The sequence below is a fragment of the Triticum aestivum genome, chromosome 2B (assembly GCF_018294505.1).
Source record: "Triticum aestivum cultivar Chinese Spring chromosome 2B, IWGSC CS RefSeq v2.1, whole genome shotgun sequence".
NCBI lineage: Eukaryota > Viridiplantae > Streptophyta > Magnoliopsida > Poales > Poaceae > Triticum > Triticum aestivum.
Window position 1 is genome coordinate 490,881,598 of NC_057798.1, and position 19,450 is coordinate 490,901,047.

At 42.9% G+C, this 19,450-nt stretch overlaps 1 protein-coding gene and 1 pseudogene across 1 annotated transcript; one reads left to right on the forward strand and one right to left on the reverse strand.

Moving 5' to 3' along the window:
• Positions 1–19,177, forward strand: part of LOC123045625 (uncharacterized) — a 95,907-nt pseudogene extending 76,730 nt beyond the window's left edge.
• On the reverse strand, positions 308–5,266 carry LOC123045626 (ubiquitin carboxyl-terminal hydrolase 4). The gene is made up of 7 exons (XM_044468751.1): positions 4,913–5,266; positions 4,613–4,835; positions 2,828–2,944; positions 2,330–2,428; positions 1,764–1,949; positions 1,475–1,656; positions 308–1,148 (listed from the first exon to the last, which is right to left on the reverse strand). The coding sequence occupies exons 2-7, from the start codon at positions 4,733–4,735 to the stop codon at positions 743–745; spliced, it is 1,113 nt and encodes a 370-aa protein (XP_044324686.1). The 5' UTR covers positions 4,736–4,835; positions 4,913–5,266; the 3' UTR covers positions 308–742.
• Positions 19,178–19,450: the final 273 nt, after the last annotated feature.

A 19,450-nucleotide genomic window follows, 5' to 3' on the forward strand; every position in this document is an offset into this window, starting at 1 on the left:
GCTACCTTTGGAGCCAGGACCACTGCATGTTTAAGCCCTAGCCGCCCCACATAAATAGAGCAGAAAGCGGCGTAGCTTTCATACAGATTGACATGTACTTCCTCCATCCCATAATATAGGATGTTATTACATCAACATATTATAAACGAACCTGAGGCCCATTGATTGCAATTGGCACAAAGTAGCAAATTGTCCCATGAGAGCAGGTTGGGACAACAAAAATAAGACGTACATTTCCTATAAATAGTTTTTGCATCCACATAACTGCAGAAACACATGGGATACATGAATTCAAAAGTAACCTCAATAGCCAAACTCGCTCAATCAATTCAACCATCATAAAGTCAAGCATACACCATACTATTATAATTCTAACTGGACATATGATTCCAAGCCTCGAAGGGCACTGCTATCACATCAAATGGCTAAATCTAGTGTATAAAAGCTTCAAATTAGAATCAACATATAGAACCCAATGCATTGTTACATTCCTTGGTGAGAATGTCGGTGGAAAGTATAGTCGAGCGTACTTTATGACTTGCGCCGCCTTATTTCATCATCACTGGAGCAAGGTTCCATTTTCCGCTGTACACTAGAACCACAAAAAATCTGGCTTTCCTCAGGTTCATACTCACAATCTCCGAGATTAACAATTTTCCATGGAGGTGGTGAAATAGCTGTGTACATACAACAGTAAACTTGCATGCTCCAAAGAAAAAGAAAAGAAAAACAACAGGGAAAATCAACCTAAACTCTTCCCACCAAGGCCCTCGTAAAACAAGATGTATCCATGATCTGTGTTGCCCGAGTATTCGTGCGAAGAGCCGAAGAACGTTTGCAGGGTCGACTCTTCAACCATCTCCACGTTTTCATCATCGAAGAACAGCCAGTGGTTGTGGCTTTTTACGAGGCTTACATAATGGCCATGGTTGGGGCCGCTTCCAACATGGACCACCACAGCAAAGAGAGAGTATTCAGTATCCACATCATCAGATGTACTGCTGATCTTCAGCTCCATGGGGAAGACAACCCGATACGAAAGTTTCTTATACCGCCCAAGCTGCTCAATGTACTTAAAGCGCTTTAGGTGGATCACCAATATATGGGGAGCCTTCTTGATCTTCATTCTCTTCTGTGCTTCTTGCAAACTGGAACAAGGCAAATTAAGTTAAACTGATGTTTCCTCCCATGGTAGCTAGAAAAATTATTTCTTTCCGTTTCAGCCAAAATGTGTTCTGACACAAGGATGAAGAAAAGAGATCGTTAAGGGCTTTATGCTGTTTGCCCGCATATACAAGAATAAAAGGAGATCACTTGGGGCTTTATGATGTTGCCCACATATACCAGAAAAATGGGTACTCAAGGCATGAAATGGAGATGGCTAGTAGAAACACAAACCAATAATAGGTCAAAGCAAATACTGCATGATGAGAACAAGAAAAACAGTAGAAGGCAAATATGGTATAGTAATAACCTGCAACATTTGTCACAGAAGAATTTGTCCTCGGCATTTAAAGTCTCAGTGGAGCTGAAATTTTTCAGGCAGCTTGTAATGGAACTATTCTGCTCAATGTCAACACTCAGATCAAAAAACGTTTCGTCCCTTGCAGTTACTGTCTCACATCTTAAGCATTTGGTTTCATTGGTCAGTATGCCCTGTGTAGGTTGTAATAAAAAAAATATAAAGATAACAACAAATAGGATCTTGAAGAAAGGGAACTAGGTAACATCATGTCCAAGTCATTTCTGATAAGTTCAGTCACCTGGAAATTCTTATGGACCAAGGTAACAGGTGGTTCTTTTTTAACTCCATTGGCCAAAGGTTGAACTGGCCCATTTGGAACTTTTTCAGGAGATGATGATTGGGGTGAGTCCTTCGCAGCACTGGACTCTTTCTCCAGAATATCAACAAGCTCATTCAACAGAAAATTTAAGAACTCATGAGCATCCTACAGAAATATCATGAACAAATATGTTATTCAAGATACGTACAAGTAATGCTTTCTCGATTGTACCAATAACTACTTGGAAGGTTATTCCTAAGAGACTGTTTTACAAAGGTAGAATGGTTAAACAAACGCATAATAGCAGATAAAAGCACATGCCTGAGAAGACAAACACTACTACATATAACATGGCTGAGTTTGCCGTGTGAAATATCACAGAATATTGTTTAAAACGCAACCCTCAGTCCATCACTTGGATAAGTCACTGCAACATTTAGCACTGTATATTTACAAAGGCTGCCTTAAGTTGCATCAATAAGATCATCATGAGGATATCATGGCACAACCACTGACATGTACTGCTATAATATGTGTCGAGTTACCTGGTGCATGTAGCTGCGAAATAATTCATTTTGTTTCTTCACTCTTTGGACAAAACGTTTTGGAGCAATAACGCCTGTCTTTTTCTTTGATTGACTTACCTGCATGAAATATTATGAGATGTCATACTTTCGGGAAATATTATAAGCTTTCATTAATTCAGTACAAACGGAAATGTCCTGCCACAAGTTCCATATCACATAAAACATACAGAAAAGACTATGCAGCAACGATGACACACATGGATGGAGAGTAATAATGAATAGGTGGTTAAGAAACCTTGCCATCATTGATATACAACTTCATATAACAAACATTATATATATGTTGGTCACTAGGTGTTCATCACCCTATATTGTGTGGATTCATTTTTCAAACCCCCATCAATAATGATAGAACATGGCCAAAGCACTATACAATTCCAAGTCAATTTGCAAAGTAACAACATGCTCATTGCGCAAACACAATTACATATCACTAGGTTAAGATCTCCACTTTACCTGCATGAAAAGATCTGCCAAACAAGTCAAAAGATTTTCCTCTGCATCTCCCGGATTTTTATTATTCATATAATATTCCAGTAGCTGCTCCCTGAATGGAGTGCAAAAATAAAGTGCCTGAAACAAAAGTATGGGTAAGGTTCATGAAATAATGCACTTGTCATATGTGTTAGAACAGACGATTACAAAGCACGGCAAACAACTATCTGGTAATAACAGGATATGAGCAAAACATTTGTCACAAAGAAAGAACAGAACATAACTAAACTGGACAAAATATAGCATAAGAATTGATAACATCAGTAGATTGCGAAAAGTACAAACCTACATGAAAAGCTAAGACCTAAGATAGCACATCATGAAAGTACATCCAAGCCAGAAAACGCCACTCCTATATCATAGCTACATCATTGTGCAAATTGGCAGCTAAAAGGTATATAGTGTATAAGTGAATAGAGAATACACAAAAAGGATTTATTTCACAAGCATGAAAAGTATTGTTGTATTTAACAAAACTAAAACAATCTCAGGAAAAAAAAAGTTACTCCTAGATCTTCTCTATGTCATGGAGAATATGGGATAATGATAGCTAAACAATATATACAGTCTAGCCTGCCTGCATATCCACAATATGCACCAAATCGCATCTTACTATTTTACACTGAACCTGGACCTTCTCCCAGTGATGAAGTACTTCCTCCGTTTCAAATTATAAGATGTTTTGGATATTTTAATATGGACTACATACATAATAAAATGAGTGAACAAACAAACAAAAACACGTCTAAATACATCCGATTTAGAAAAAAGTTAGAACATCTTATATTAGTAAACGCAGGGAGTAACTTTCAGTGTAATCATGGTGGAGCAGAATTATATAAACAAGGTGAGAGACCACATTGGTGAACAACTGCTTGGCGTGTGTGTAATGAGCGTGCAACCTTACATGAGACACAACAAGGGTTCGGCAGGAATTTAGAATGGATAGTAATCTCTCAACGATTTCTCATGTTACCTTCTTTTAGTTAAGATAGCTTTCTTAGGGGCTAAGCCAACTGACCAATGAAAGGGATAACATGTTGACGCTCTATTAGGAGCTTGGGCTAGAGATAGACAAGTTACCAAGGCAAATCATCAAAATAGAATGGCAAACAACCCAGTGGACGCTCTTAATTAGAAGTAGATAAACAGAGGCATATTGACACGCCTCTAACTTGCAAGCAATCTTGCTGAAAGGCATTTAATCTTCGTAAAAAGGTGTGTTTCAGATAAATGCATCAATTTCGGATATTGAACCGGCGCACTTAAATCTATTTCGGATATACAGTGTTTAATTCGAAAGATTTTGGAGGTATCAATGTATTCGCAAAAGACAAGCTTGTACCAGTATTCCAAATGGTACGATGTTGTTACTATAACTGGCTGTAATAAATTCTTAAACACGCTAACGACATACTATGTGAACACAGTGCAATCATAACCAAACATCAATATGTTACATAACTCATAACAGTTTGCGTAGTTGCATCGACGAAGAATTCCACCAATATCAACATATATATTTTCACATCACACCCACACGGTGCAGAACCTAGTGAGCATCTACTATGCCAACATAACAAGGAGCATATTCAACCCACCCGCAAGCAAACAAAGGCGCATCAGCGGCTATCGAACTAACACCTAACTGAACCATTTACACATGTATACTGCACAGATTACCGCTTAGCATGCAAGGCGCAACAAATCTATAAGCTACAAGTTCCCGGGATAGGATATGAAGACCTGGAGCACACTGTTGCAGTAACAGGTGTTGCCGAAGTTCTCGAGGCCGAAGTAGCGCTCGCCTTCAGGGAACTGGTCGCCGAGAGCCTTCTCGAGCTTGGAGCCGCTGGCTCCCATGACCATCCACCGGTCCCACCACCCGGTGGCGGCTCCGGTGAGGTACCGGAAACCTGACCCGAGCCCGGAGCGGCTCCTCTCGGCCGCCGAGGAGGCCAGGGCGGATCTAGATGGTGCGCGCACCGGGTATTTGTGGAGGTTAGCTTGGGATTGAGCAATCACTGTATGGACAAGAGCTCATACCTCAAAAACCGATGTCCAATATGCAGGCGGGGGTGGAGTCAGCGGCGACGCGATGGGGTAGAACGAGGACGGCGATGGCGGCGACGCGCGTGAGAGGCGAAGGAGTTGTGGGGGTGAGGCGCCGGCGGTGAAGCTTAGCTCGGCACGGCGGCAGCTCTAGGGCACGGCGGCGGTGGAGTACGGGAGAAGATTTTAGAAACTCATTGGTTTGGATTGGAACTGGAATGGAGCTTGGGTAGGTCAGAGTATGAGAGCAGCGTGGGGGGAAGAGTGGATCGGGAAGGAAGAGGAAAGGTACGGGATGGTGGGGAGGAAAAAGTCTGGCTGCGGAGTGGAAGATGTGTTTTGATGGTTCAGATCGTCCCCTGGCGTGACGATTGGTAGTAGTAGACGACGATGGGCAGAGATTTGACCGCATCAGGATAAATCTCGACTCCTATAAAAGTCTGAGTGGGTGATGATGGTGTGTCTTCCATCTGTCCTTTCCGATCGTTGGATCTGCATCCAACGCACCATAAGCAATCTGTGGCAAATTTTATAAAAAAACACCCGCTATTCATCACACATTTGCAGATGAACCCTTCAACCTGTCTCTCCCATTCAACTCTCCTGCCCCAACTTATCCGACCATCTTCTCCAGAAATCCAGAATCAGGGGACGCCGTACGAACCACCGCCGGCAGCGCTGGAATGGATCCAGCGATCTGGCCGCTGTCGGCGCCGTCCAACCCCACCCCTCTTGTGCCTTCTCTCGGCCCCATCTCCCACCGCCGCCACGACCCCATCCTCCTCCTCGTCCCCTCGCCCCTTCCCCATCTCATCCGATGTCGACCTCGGCAAGCAGGCTGACCACGCCGTCCGTCTACCGACGCCTCTACTGCCCCCTCCTCTGCTGCAGAGGCCTATGGTAGACCATTACTGCCACTTCCCCTCCTCCTTGTTGTCTCCTCCGACGCTGGTCGCCGCAGGTCCGCCGCCGACGCAGTACGTTCCTGACGCCTCTTCCTCTCCCGCAAACCCCCCCTCCCCCCCCCCTCCTCGATGTCTCATCCGCCACCTTCCCCCTCCCTTCCAACGTTGACTGCCGCAAAGTACGCCGCCGGCTATGAGATGCTCATCCTCAGCGGCGGCGCCGACTACTCCTTCCCCTTCTCCACCGGCGTGCTATTCTTGGCTACTGCCATCCTCCCGTGGCGCCTCCCAAATTCAAATTTTTCTGCCAAACCCGCGCGCCCAGGCGGAACAGTCTAGAAGCCAACCTTGCAGACCAATATATATATCAATTTTTCTGTCACACTAAGTTCAAATCCGCGCGCCAAGGTGGAGCTGTCTAGAAGCTACTCTTGAAGACGAATATAAAGCAAATGGGCAGGCATATGGGACTCACGCTGCTGCACCCCAAGAAGCCAAACGATGGTTACACAAATCTTCAGATTGAGCGGATTGTGAGGTATGGGCGAATCTTCTTACTTGTGCAATCGCATATATGTGCTTTGACAGAAACAGCTGATCCGATTAGGAGACCAAGCACCGGTACCTTTTCCCTATAATACAAGGGGAATAGCTTACTGTCCTTAGATTTGCTATGCTAATATGATTGCTACACAATAAATGCTAGCACTGATAATTAGTGAATACAATAGTAGTTTGGTTTTTTGTTCATCTATTGGCATAGATTGATGGACCGCAGGTAGCTACATTCTTGTCACTTGATCTTATACTTTTGTAGTACCACATTATACATGCATTGTGGTATTGCTTACAATTGAGATCTTGAAGTTGTTGCTTAAGTTGACCAAATAGTAAATATGCAAATCTGCACATAAATACTCAGTGGCGGCTGCAACTACAATTGGATTTGTTTCTCGCTAAATCACTGATTTTTGAAATGGCAACCCACATGGCAGGTCCAAAACATACTCAACAAGCTCAGAAATTAGAAGTCTACAGGAGAAACCCTTGGATTTAGGTGCGAAACTGAAGAACCACAAGGTGAGGACATACTGGCTGAGTTAGGATAAATATTCAGTATGAGCACTCATTCAGAGATTGGTGATTGTGTTAGAGATTTATAAGGAGTGCATCTTGTTTCATACTTCCCTGTTTCATACTTCCATGTTTTGTACATGCTGATGTTCATATCATTTGTTTTGTTCATATTGTTACTTAATGACGATCAAATTTATCATATGTGCACTTTTGGATCTAAATATAAATTTCTTTAAATCTATTATACCTGTGCTTGGGTTAAAATGAATTATCCAGTTGGCTTTTGGCAAGGAATAATATTCTTCTTCGATATAACATTCCTATTGGATTTTGTGTTTTGAACTTTTAATTCATTTTTGGCTAACCTCATACTCTCTTTTGTTTTGGGGAGAAATATTCAGGTCTTGCACCCAAATGTTACAATCCTTGTGCCAACAAAGCGATAAAGGAAAAGAAAAAGGTTGCTATCTTATCCCTTATCGCTTGGCGGAACAATCTGTTTGCATATTTCTCAATTTGTATTATCTGACTATTGGGCCAACTTTAAATAACACAGTGGTCTACGACAATAATAAGTCCAACAGAACTGGCCTCAATGGCATGCCACAAACTCGGACAAGTCTATTTATACGCGAGCCGACATGTGTGACACATTTGAGTTACTCGTCTTCTTCGGATGATGAAGTGACAAACCAATCAGCTGCGATTTTTCCTACTAATAATGGTATGGTCACATCAATTGAGGACTTGGAGCGAGGAGAAAGCTCCAAAGGTAAGTCTAAGGCGAAAGTGTGTGTTTATGTAATTTTGTTTACCCACTTAATTAATTTCTCATAAAAATACTATAGGGCGAAAGCGTGCACGTGAAGCAATAAGATATGCTAGTCGTACACCAGAACAAATACAAGCAAGGCGAGAACGTGTGAGAGCACGTCGGCAAAGTTTAACACCAAATGAGAAGGAAAGGATTAATGCACAGAGAAGAGAGAAAAGAAAACGTATGACACTTGATGAGAGGAATGCAAGTCAGCGAGCACGTAGGCAAAGTTTGACGCTAGATGAAAGGCAAGAAAGGAATGCACGCCAGCGAGCACGTAGGAAAAGCCTACCACCCGAAGAGCGGCAAGCACTCCTAGCTCAGTGTAAAGAAAGCTACGCAGCTAAACGAGATACTCTATGTAAGGATTCGGTCGCACTGCAGTGCCCTAAAGGTTCATTGGCGGGACAACTATCATCAAGCTCTTATGCCTTTAGCTACCTAATTATGCTGGCACAAACTTCTGCTACAGTTCAAGGTAATTCTCACATACACATTCCTTTATCTCGCCAATTTTTCCGAAGGTGTTGCCGGTATTTTACACTATCATCAAAATACCAGGTAATCTTGAAAGCATACCTGAAGCGGTGGAAGAGGATCACATAGTTTACACTAACACAGGTATGCTATGGTATGGATGCCTTCTTTTCTCTACTAAGTATGTTATAACAAACACTCAGAACCATCCTTATAACTTGGAATGGACAATTCATTATTGGCTCCCATTGGTTTCATATGTAGGTTCCCCAACAGAAAGCTTTGTTGCGGACGATGATGAGTCTGAAGAAGAAGATGACGAGTACTTCATATTTGCTGGCAGAGGTATTGCTAATGCCGTGGATGCCTTACTTTCCTACACATGTATTATAGTACAAAAACTGCAAGACCTATCTAACACTATTCATCTCATGTATATGTAGGAGATGATGAAGACTGTGATGACCTGATAGATGCATTTAAAGTAGATACCATTATTCCTGACCCATATGATGATTTCTACAAGAATATACCAGCAAGTACTCACACGCTGGCACCTAAACCTGATTGCAAGCATTATGGTGCAAAGAGGTTCCAGTATGAGTCAAATGGATTTTGTTGCCGGTCTGGAAAAGTTAAGTTAGCACACTTAGAACCACCCTTGGAACTTAAAATGTTATACACAAGTTCAGATCCCGATGCCGTGCATTTTAGGGATAACATTCGATACTTCAATGGACACTTTTCATTCAACACCCTTGGAGTCAGCCTGGACAACAGATACACAAACATGAAGTCAGGAGTCTATACGTTTCGAGATCACGGTCAATTTTACCACAACATCTTCTCATTTGGTCCAACTCAAGATGGGCCAAAGCATTTGGAACTCTACTTCTATGATGACGATCCCGGTTTACAACATAGGTTTCGACGCTCCCCGAACCTAGACCGAGATGTCATTCAAAAGCTTGTTGACATCCTCAAGGATAATCCTTATTCTCAAACATTCAGGAATCTAGGTGGAGTCGATGACCTTGAGGAATACCGTATTGAACTGAACACCGACATGAGGTTGGATCAACGGAGGTATAATGTGCCTATATCATCAGAGGTTGCAACTATTTGGGTTGAGGGTAGTGAACTCTGTAAGCACTTTGATCGTAGCATAGTATTGTTCGGTAACAACAACACAAGATATAGCATCCAACCATATTATGGATGTTATGATCCGTTGTCTTACCCTTTATTCTTCCCAAGAGGGGAGATTGGTTGGCATCCTGACATCCCAAAGAATGGTGTTGGCTTGAATCAGATACTTCAGTCCCGTCGCAGTGGTCGACAGAGTCTAGGTAATTCATATAACAAAAATAACATGTGTTCATTTTGTTTATCCTCACTGTGCTTACTTTTCCTAATTCCCAATGTTGTCCTTTTGTTATCTCTCATTCTGTAGGTTCATGTACAAATAGTCAATTATGCGTCTTTGTTAGAGACTACTATTGCTACAAGTTTCAAATGCGTCGTGGTGTATTTAACACCATGCTATACGGTAAACGACTATCCCAACAATATGTGGTTATATGTACATCAAGGTTGAAACCTCAAGACTGGACTATATAAAAAAACACCAGAAACAAATACGTGTTGATCTATACCAAGGAGTTGTTGATAGCCTTCAAGCTGGGGAATACCGTGCGGATGCAGTGGGCAAACGGACTATAGTTCCTTCATCATTTATTGGAGGGAGAAGAGATAGGAGACGAAGATACCTTGATGCCATGGCCTTGGTTCAAAAGTATGGAAGCCAGACATTTTTTTAACCATGACTTGCAACCCTAATTGGGATGAAATAATTAGTGAGCTAGAGCCTGGACAAACTCCACAGGATCGTCCTGATCTCATTGTAAGAGTATTTCGAGCAAAGTTGGAAGACCTCAAGGTACAACTTTTTAAAAGGCACATTCTTGGTAAGGTGGCAGCATATGTATATGTTGTTGAGTTCCAGAAAAGAGGTCTACCACATGCTCATTTCCTCCTAATCATGGAGGGGAGGTACAAGCTAACATGCCCAGAGCAATATGACTGTCTCATATCTGCCGAATTGCCAGACAAATCCAAGTACCCTGAGTTGTACAAAATGGTCGTCAAGCACATGATGCATGGCCCTTGTGGAGTCCTAAACCCCAAGAACGTGTGCATGCAGAAAGGTAGCTGCAAGAACTACTATCAGGCGTTGCTACATCCATCTTGCCTAGAGGGAGGACTGCACACTCAAGGTTTAAAATACCATTGAACACCGAAGACAATGGGGTCTGCAGTTTCACCAAGCAAAGTGGGACAACTAAGCTTCTTATGAGGGCGTCTCTCATAATTTGGGACGAGGCCTCCATGACAAAGCGGCAGGCGGTCGAGGCCCTTGACAATAGCATGAGGGACATCATGGATCGACCTAACCTGCCGTTTGGTGGAAAGACAGTTGTGTTTGGGGGAGACTTCAGACAAGTGCTTCCTGTTGTTCGTAAGGGAACAAGGTCACAAATAACTGATGCGACGCTACGCAAGTCTTACCTTTGGGAGAATATGAGACAACTAAGACTTGCCCGTAATATGAGGGCTCAGAGTGATCCCTGGTTTGCTGATTACCTTCTCCGTGTCGGGAATGGCACTAAAGATACCGTGGATGATGATTACATACGGCTTCCAGATGAGATTTGTGTACCATACACCGGCGACGCCACTGATATTGGTAAGCTTATTGAAAGTGTTTTCCGGATGAATGTAGATGAAAACCTCTTGGATCCAAATTACATAACATCCCGAGCAATTTTGTCAACTCGGAATGAGTACGTTGACAAGATTAACATGAGTATGATTGAGAGATTTCCTAGGGAAGAGATGATGTACTACAGTTTTGATCACGCGGATGATGATCCACACAACTACTATCCTGCATAATTCTTGAATTCGTTAACACCTAATGGGCTACCTCCCCATATCCTAAAGCTGAAAATTAATTGCCCTATTATATTGTTATGAAACATTGACCCAGCGAGTGGTTTGTGCAATGGGACGAGGTTGATTGTCCGGGGATTCATGAGGAATGCAATCGATGCTGAGATTGTGTTGGGCCAGCATGCTGGTAAGAGGGTGTTCCTTCCTCGAATTCCCCTTTGCCCATCAGACGATGAGATGTTTCCGTTTAGGTTCAAGAGGAAGCAGTTTCCAGTTAGACTTAGCTTTGCTATGACCATTAACAAGGCACAAGGACAAACTATACCAAATGTTGATGTATACCTCCCTGAGCCGGTATTTTCACATGGGCAGCTCTATGTTGCTCTTTCTAGAGCTACATCTAGAAGTAATATGAAAATCCTCTCTCTCCAGGATAAGAAAAAGGATGGCCAGTCCAACTCCATTGCAAATATTACAAAGAACATAGTCTACAAAGAAGTTCTCAGCATGTAGCCCAAGGTATGAATCACTCAAGTACAATTAAAACTTACATCTATCTAACTAGGGTTATGTGGAGGATTTACAGAAAGACAACCTAGATACTTGCTTTAGTGTTCATGTTTTTTTTTTGTAAAAAAATTTATGTGTGTTTGAATTGTTTTTTAGTAGTTGTCTTTGTTGCTCCCTCTGTTAAAAAAATACAGACGACGCCGACAGCAGATGGCTTTGTCATCAGCGCATTTCGATTGCTTGGTAGCTCCACATCCAATTTTCAGGCCACACCCTGAATATTTGTTTCCTTTCTGTCTGTTATTGCCGTAGATAGGAGCGCTAGATGCTCGACGTGCTGATTCTTCCCCCTTATTATGCTGTTGTCATCGAGGATGTAAAGTTCCAAATGAGGTTGTGGTTCTCTAGATGCAGAGTTTTGGCATGTAAAAGAGAAGCAAACCATGTTGCACATGAACTGGCCAGGCTAGACCATCATTGTAAACTTGAGACCCTCTGGTGGGACTCCAATGTACCTGCCCTTGTGCCAGCCGTTGCAGTGGGCGAAATGCCTACTAAGTATTAGTAATATAGTTGTTGCTTTCCCGTAAAAAGAATATACTGTAGGTGCTTGTGTATTAAGTCAAGGCACTTTTAACTCGTTCTTGTTTCTTTCTTGTGGACCATTTATAATTGTGTGCTCAGTATATATTATGTACTGCTATGTTATTTGGATATATCTATTGCTGCCATTTTTCTTCACATTTTAGTCTGGTTTGCCTAATATACTAGCACGAAATTAGCATTGATGAATCCTTGAATAAAAGGTAACAACATATCTTGTTCTTTGTCCCCTCAATATGGAAGAGTCATGAGAAAATTGGGTAGGGAGAACAGTCTTATGTAAGGTGAAAATGGAGATAATAAATGTTTGCTTGGACAAGGGGGTTTATCAGTTGGAAATCATATGTTTGATTTTGCTCAATGTGTACCTATGAACAATATGGCATCATTTTGATCAATGTCTTGGTACATATTTTATTGTTCACTAGACTTCAAAATAATGTTCCAGCTGATCTTTTGTGATTCCGTAGCGTAGCACGGGCATCTTACTAGTACAAACTAGTAGTACTCCCTTAGAGCATCTTAGAGCATGTAAGAGCAACTACAATGGGGCGATCAATTTCGTGTGCTCGCGTTCGTTTGGGTCCGCGAACACAAAAGTCGGCCCAACGCACTGACCTAAACGAACGCGCGCCTATTTTTCGTCCGCATGCCGATCCATTCCCGGCCTATTTTTGAGTCGGATTTGCATCGGTGTGGACATGAGACGGACGCGCGCGCCCCTTCTTCTTCCTCCAGGCCCGCTGGTCGGTGGCAGTCTCCACCATTTTCCTCCATTTCCCTCCAAAAACTCTCCCGCCCGCGCGCTCTCCTGCCCCCCCTTCCCCCGCCCATGGACGACAACCTCGACGCCGCTGTTGGCCTCGCCTCCATCGCCTCGTCCGGCATGACAACCATCCCCTCCGGCAAGGGCAAGCCTCGCGCCCCCGCAAGACCGCCGTCGTGCCCAAGCCGAAGAAGACGCTGACGCCCGAACATCAGGCAAGGGAGTCGGCCAAGATGAAGGACCGGAGGCACGCGGTGGACGCGAGGGATGAAGCCATCGCGGCGGCCGCCGTTGCCGCCGCCGCGCAGCAGGAGGTCGCCAACGCCCGCGTCATGGCAGTAACAAGGGAGGTGCTCTATATGCTAGGGTTAAACCCTAGCCAGCACGACCTCGTCAACTCCCTCGTGGCCGCGGCAAGCATCGGCTCATCAGTGTTCCCTCGGATGGTGTTGCCTGACTCACCCCGCGCGTCGGCTTGCACACCGATGCCCGGCTTCCACGTCTACCCGCAGGCCTCCCGCCTCTCCGAGGAGTGCTCGCCCAAGGTGAGCATGGTGGCGCTTTCCACGCCCGCGCTCGTGCCCATCAACCTCAACGCCACACCGGTGGCCGGTGGTTCGTCATCCAGAGGTGCGAGGAAACGTGCGCGACAGATGCCAGCCGACCTGATGTCGGATGCACGCAACCTGTTCGACAAAATGCCGGCCTCCGGCGACTACATGCAGAACATGATCTTCGAGGATGGTGCGCTGGCCGCTGGCGATGCCGCCGGGGCTGGGTACGATCCCGACGAGACACAAAGCCAGGACAGCTGAGGAGCGTTCACGCCGTCCACCTTTGCTCAAGATCAGGCGCCCTTCATGCATTATCAGGTCAGCCTGGACCTGGACGGCTTCCCACTGGACCACGAGTTTCCAGAGGACTACGGGCAAGAGGAAGAGGACGAGTGCGACATTGAAGGGGAGCCTTTGTTTGAGGACTAGCTCCCTAACCAAGCCGCTGGGGTGAAGCCAAAGCAGAAGAGCAAGCGGACCAAGGCATACACGACGACCGTGGACAAGCTTATTTGTGAGTGTTGGAGAGATATTGGGCAAGACCCTAAGATGGGCGCCGAACAAAAGCATTCAACCTTTTGGATTCGCGTCCACCGTGAGTTCCATGAGCGCAAGAAGTTTCCACTGTACCAAATAATAAGCACGCGCGGGTGGGTGTCCATTTCGAAGCGATGGAGGGTGATCCAACAAGAGTGCAACAAGTTTTGCACCACTCTTGAGAGCGTCAAGGCCCGCCCCGTGAGCGGCATCGACATGCAAGACATGGTATGCTAGCAAGCCACCTGATACGTCCATTTTGCATCATGCTTTTATACCATTATTTATTGCATTATGGGCTGTTATTACACATTATACATCAATACTTATGGCTATTCTCTCTTATTTTACAAGGTTTACCATGAAGAGGAGGAATGCCGGTAGCTGGAATTCTGGCTGGAAAAGGAGCAAACGTTGGAAACCTATTCTGCACAACTCCAAAAGTCCTCAAACTCCACGAAACATCTTTTTGGATTTAATAAGAATTTCTGAGCGAAAGAAATACACCAGGGGGCCCACACCCTGTCCAGGAGACAGCCCCCCTATAGGGCGCGCCCCTATCTCCTGGGCCCCCTGGTGGGCCTCCGGTGTCCATCTTCTGCTATATCATCGCTTTTACCCTGGAAAAAATCATGGGAAAGCTTACAAGATGAAACTCCGCCGCCACGAGGCGGAACCTTGGCGGAACCAATCTAGGGCTCTGGCGGAGCTGTTCTGCAGGGGACACTTCCCTCCGGGAGGGGGAAATCATCACCAACGTCATCACCAATGATCCTCTCATCAGGAGGGGGTCAATCTCCATCAACATATTCACCACCACCATCTCCTTTCAAAACCCTAGTTCATCTCTTGTATCCAATCTTGTATCAAAACCACAAATTGGTACCTGTGGGTTGCTAGTAGTGTTGATTACTCCTTGTAGTTGATGCTAATTGGTTTACTTGGTGGAAGATCATATGTTCAGATCCTTTATGCATATTATTACTCCTCTGATTATGAACATGAGTATGCTTTGTGAGTAGTTACGTTTGTTCCTGAGGACATGGGTGAAGTCTTGCTATTAGTAGTCATGTGACTTTGGTATTCGTTCGATATTTTGATGAGATGTATGTTGTCTTTTCCTCTAGTGGTGTTATGTGAACGTCGACTACATGACACTTCACCATTATTTGGGCCTAGAGGAAGGCATGAGGAAGTAATAAGTAGATGATGGGTTGCTAGAGTGACAAAAGCTTAAACCCTAGTTTATGCGTTGCTTCGTTAGGGGCTGATATGGATCCATATGTTTAATGCCGTGGTTAGATTTACCATAATACTTCTTTTGTAGTTGCGGACGCTTGCAATAGGGGTTAATCATAAGTGGGATGCTTGTCCAAGTAAGGGCAGTACCCAAGTACCGGTCCACCCACATATCAAATTATCAAAGTACCAAACGCGAATCATATGAATGTGATGAAAACTAGCTTGACGATAATTCCCATGTGTCCTCGGGAGCTCCTTTCTCATTATTAGAACTTGTCCAGGCTTATCCTTTGCTACATAAAGGATTGGGACACCTTGCTGCACTTTATTTACTTTATTTACTTGTTACTCATTACTATTTATCTTATCACAAAACTATCTATCACCTACAATTTCAGTGCTTGTAGAGAAAACCTTACTGAAAACCGCTTATCATTTCCTTCTGCTCCTTGTTGGGTTCGACACTCTTACTTATCGAAAGGACTACGATTGATCCCCTACACTTGTGGGTCATCAAGACTCTTTTCTGGCGCCTTTGCCGGGGAGTGTAGCGCTTTTGGTGAGTGGAACTTGGTAAGGAAACATTTATATAGTGTGCTAAAATTTTCTGTTACTTGTCACTATGGAAACTAATCCTTTGAGGGGCTTGTTTGGGGTATCTTCACCCCAACCAGAGGAGCAAAGAGTTGCTCCTCAACCTACTGAACTTTATGAAAATATTTATTTTGAGATCCCTTCGGGTATGATAGAGAAACTGCTAGCTAATCCATTTGCAGGAGATGGAACATTGCATCCTGATTTACACCTTATCTTTGTGGATGAAGTTTGTGGATTATTTAAGCTTGCAGGTATTCCCGATGATGTTGTCAAAAGGAAGGTCTTCCCTTTATCTTTGAAGGGAGATGCATTGACATGGTATAGGCTATGTGATGATACGAGATCTTGGAATTATAAGCGATTGAAGTTGGAATTTCACCAGAAGTTCTATCCTATGCATCTTGTTCATCGTGATCGTAATTACATATATAATTTCTGGCCTCGCGAAGGATAAAGCATCGCTCAAGCTTGGGGGAGGCTTAAGTCAATGTTATATTCATGCCCCAATCACGAGCTCTCTCGGGAAATGATTATCCAGAATTTTTATGCTCGGCTTTCTCTTGATAATTGCAACCTGCTCGATACTTCCTGTGCTGGTTCTTATATGCTGAAGACTATTGATTTCAAATGGGACTTATTGGAAAGAATTAAACGCAACTCTGAAGATTGGGTTCCGACGATGGTAAGGAGTCAGGTATGACACCTAAGTTCGATTGTGTTAAATCTTTTATGGATACCGATGCTTTTCGCGGATTTAGCGCTAAATATGGACTTGACTCTGAGATAGTAGCTACTTTCTATGAATCTTTTGCTACTCATGTTGATCTCCCTAAAGAGAAGTGGTTTAAATATAATCCTCCTGTTGAAGTGAAAGTAGTTGCACCTATTACAGTCGAAGAAACGACTATTACCTATAGTGATCCTATTGTTCCTACTGCTTATGTTAAAAAACCTCCTTTTCCTGTTAGGATAAAGGATCATGCTAAAGCTTCTTCTGTTGTTCGTAAGAGTAATACTAGGACTTATACACCTCCTAAGCAAAATTAATGTTGAACCTAGTATTGCTATGGTTAAAGATCTCTTGGATGAGGATTTAGATGGGCATGTTATTTCTTTCTGTGGTGAGACTGCTAATATTGCTAGGCCATATACTAAGACACGTAGACCTGTCGTAGGCACGCCTATTATTTCTGTTAAAATAGGAGATCATTGTTATCATGGCTTATGTGATATGGGTGCTAGTGCTAGCGCTATACCTTATGATTTATATAAAGAAATTATGCACGACATTGCACCCCTTGAATTAGAAGACATTGATGTTACTATTAAGCTTGCTAATAGGGATACCATTAAACCTGTTGGGATTGTTAGAGATGTTGAAGTTTTGTGTGGGAAGGTTAAATACCCTGCTGATTTTCTTGTTCTTGCTTCCCCACAAGATGCTTTTTATCCCATTATTTTTGGTAGACCCTTCTTGAATACAACTAGTGCTAAGATTAATTGTGAAAAGAATATTGTCACTATTGGCATAGATGGTATGTCTCATGAGTTTAATTTTGCTAAGTTTAGTAGACAACCTCGTGAAAGGGAACCACCTGGTAAGGATGAAATTATTGGTCTTGCTTCCATTGCTGTTCCTCCAACTGATCCATTAGAACAATACTTGCTAGATCATGAAAACGATATGTTTATGAAGGAAAGAAGGGAAATAGATGAAGTGTTCTTAAAACAGGAACCTATGCTGAAACATAACCTTCACGTTGAAATTCTGGGGGATCCCCCTCCACCTAAGGGTGATCCCGTGTTTGAACTCAAACCTTTACCTGACAATCTTAAGTATGCTTATCTTGATGAAAAAGAAATATATCTTGTTATTATTAGTGCTAACCTTTCAGAGAAAGAAGAAGAAAGATTATTGAAAACTCTGAAGAAGCACCGAGCTGCTATTGGATATACTCTAGATGATCTTAAGGGCGTCAGTCCCACGTTATGCCAACACAAAATTAATATGGAAGACGATGCCAAACCAGTTAGAGATCCTCAAAGACGACTAAATCCCAAGATGAAAGAAGTGGTAAGAAAGGAGATACTAAAGCTCCTTGAGGCAGGTATTATTTATCCCGTTGCTGATAGTGAATGGGTAAGTCCTGTCCATTGTGTTCCTAAAAAGGGAGGTATTACCGTTGTTCCTAATGATAAAGATGAATTGATCCCGCAAAGAATTATTACATGTTATAGGATGGTAATTGATTTCCGCAAGTTAAATAAAGCTACTAAGAAAGATCATTACCCCTTACCTTTTATTGATCAAATGCTAGAAAGACTATCCAAACACACACATTTCTGCTTTTTAGATGGTTATTCTGGTTTCTCTCAGATACCTATGTCAGCAAAGGATCAATCTAAAACTACTTTTACTTGCCCTTTTGGTACTTTTGCTTATAGACGTATGCCTTTTGGTTTATGTAATGCAGCTGCTACCTTTCAAAGATGTATGATGGCTATATTCTCTGATTTTTGTGAAAAGATTTGTGAGGTATTCATGGATGACTTCTCCGTCTATGGATCCTCTTTTGATGATTGTTTGAGCAACCTTGATCGAGTTTTGCAGAGATGCGAAGACACTAGTCTCGTCCTGAATTGGGAAAAGTGTCACTTTATGGTTAATGAAGGCATTGTCTTGGGGCACAAGATCCCTGAGAGAGGTATTGAAGTTGATAAAGCCAAAGTTGATGCTATTGAAAAGATGCCATGTCCCAAGGACATAAAAGGTATAAGAAGTTTCCTTGGTCATGCCGGTTTTTATAGGAGGTTCATTAGGGACTTTTCTAAAATCTCTAGGCCTCTGACTAATTTATTGCAAAAATTGTCTTTGATGATGATTGTGTAGAAGCATTTGAAACACTTAAGAAAGCCTTGATCACTGCACCTATTGTTCAGCCACCTGATTGAAATTTACCTTTTGAAATTATGTGTGATGCTAGTGATTTTGTTGTAGGTGCTGTTTTAGGGCAAAGAGTTGCTAAGAAATTGAATGTTATCCAGTATGCTAGTAAGACTCTTGATACTGCCCAGAGAAATTATGCTACTACTGAAAAAGAATTCTTAGCAGTTGTGTTTGCATGTGATAAGTTTAGACCTTATATTGTTGATTCCAAAGTTACTATTCACACTGATCATGCTGCTATTAAATATCTTATGGAAAAGAAAGATGCTAAGCCTAGACTCATTAGATGGGTTCTCTTGCTCCAAGAATTTGACTTGCATATTATATTGATAGAAAGGGAGCTGAGAACCCCGTTGCAGATAACTTGTCTAGGTTAGAGAATGTTCTTGATGACCCACTGCCTATTAATGATAGCTTTCCTGATGAACAATTAGCGGTCGTTAATGCTTCTCGTACTGCTCCTTGGTATGCTGATTATGCTAATTACATTGTTGTTAAATATATACCGCCTAGTTTCACATACCAGCAAAAGAAAAAGTTCTTTTATG

Excerpts from the sequence above, each read along its gene's own strand:
- LOC123045626 (XM_044468751.1), bottom strand. The coding sequence starts at position 4,735 with ATGGTCATGGGAGCCAGCGGCTCCAAGCTCGAGAAGGCTCTCGGCGAC. Across the intron at positions 1,657-1,763 it reads TGGTCCATAAGAATTTCCAG|GGCATACTGACCAATGAAAC; the intron begins GTGACTGAACTT and ends CAACCTACACAG. Across the intron at positions 1,149-1,474 it reads TTCTGTGACAAATGTTGCAG|TTTGCAAGAAGCACAGAAGA; the intron begins GTTATTACTATA and ends GCCTTGTTCCAG.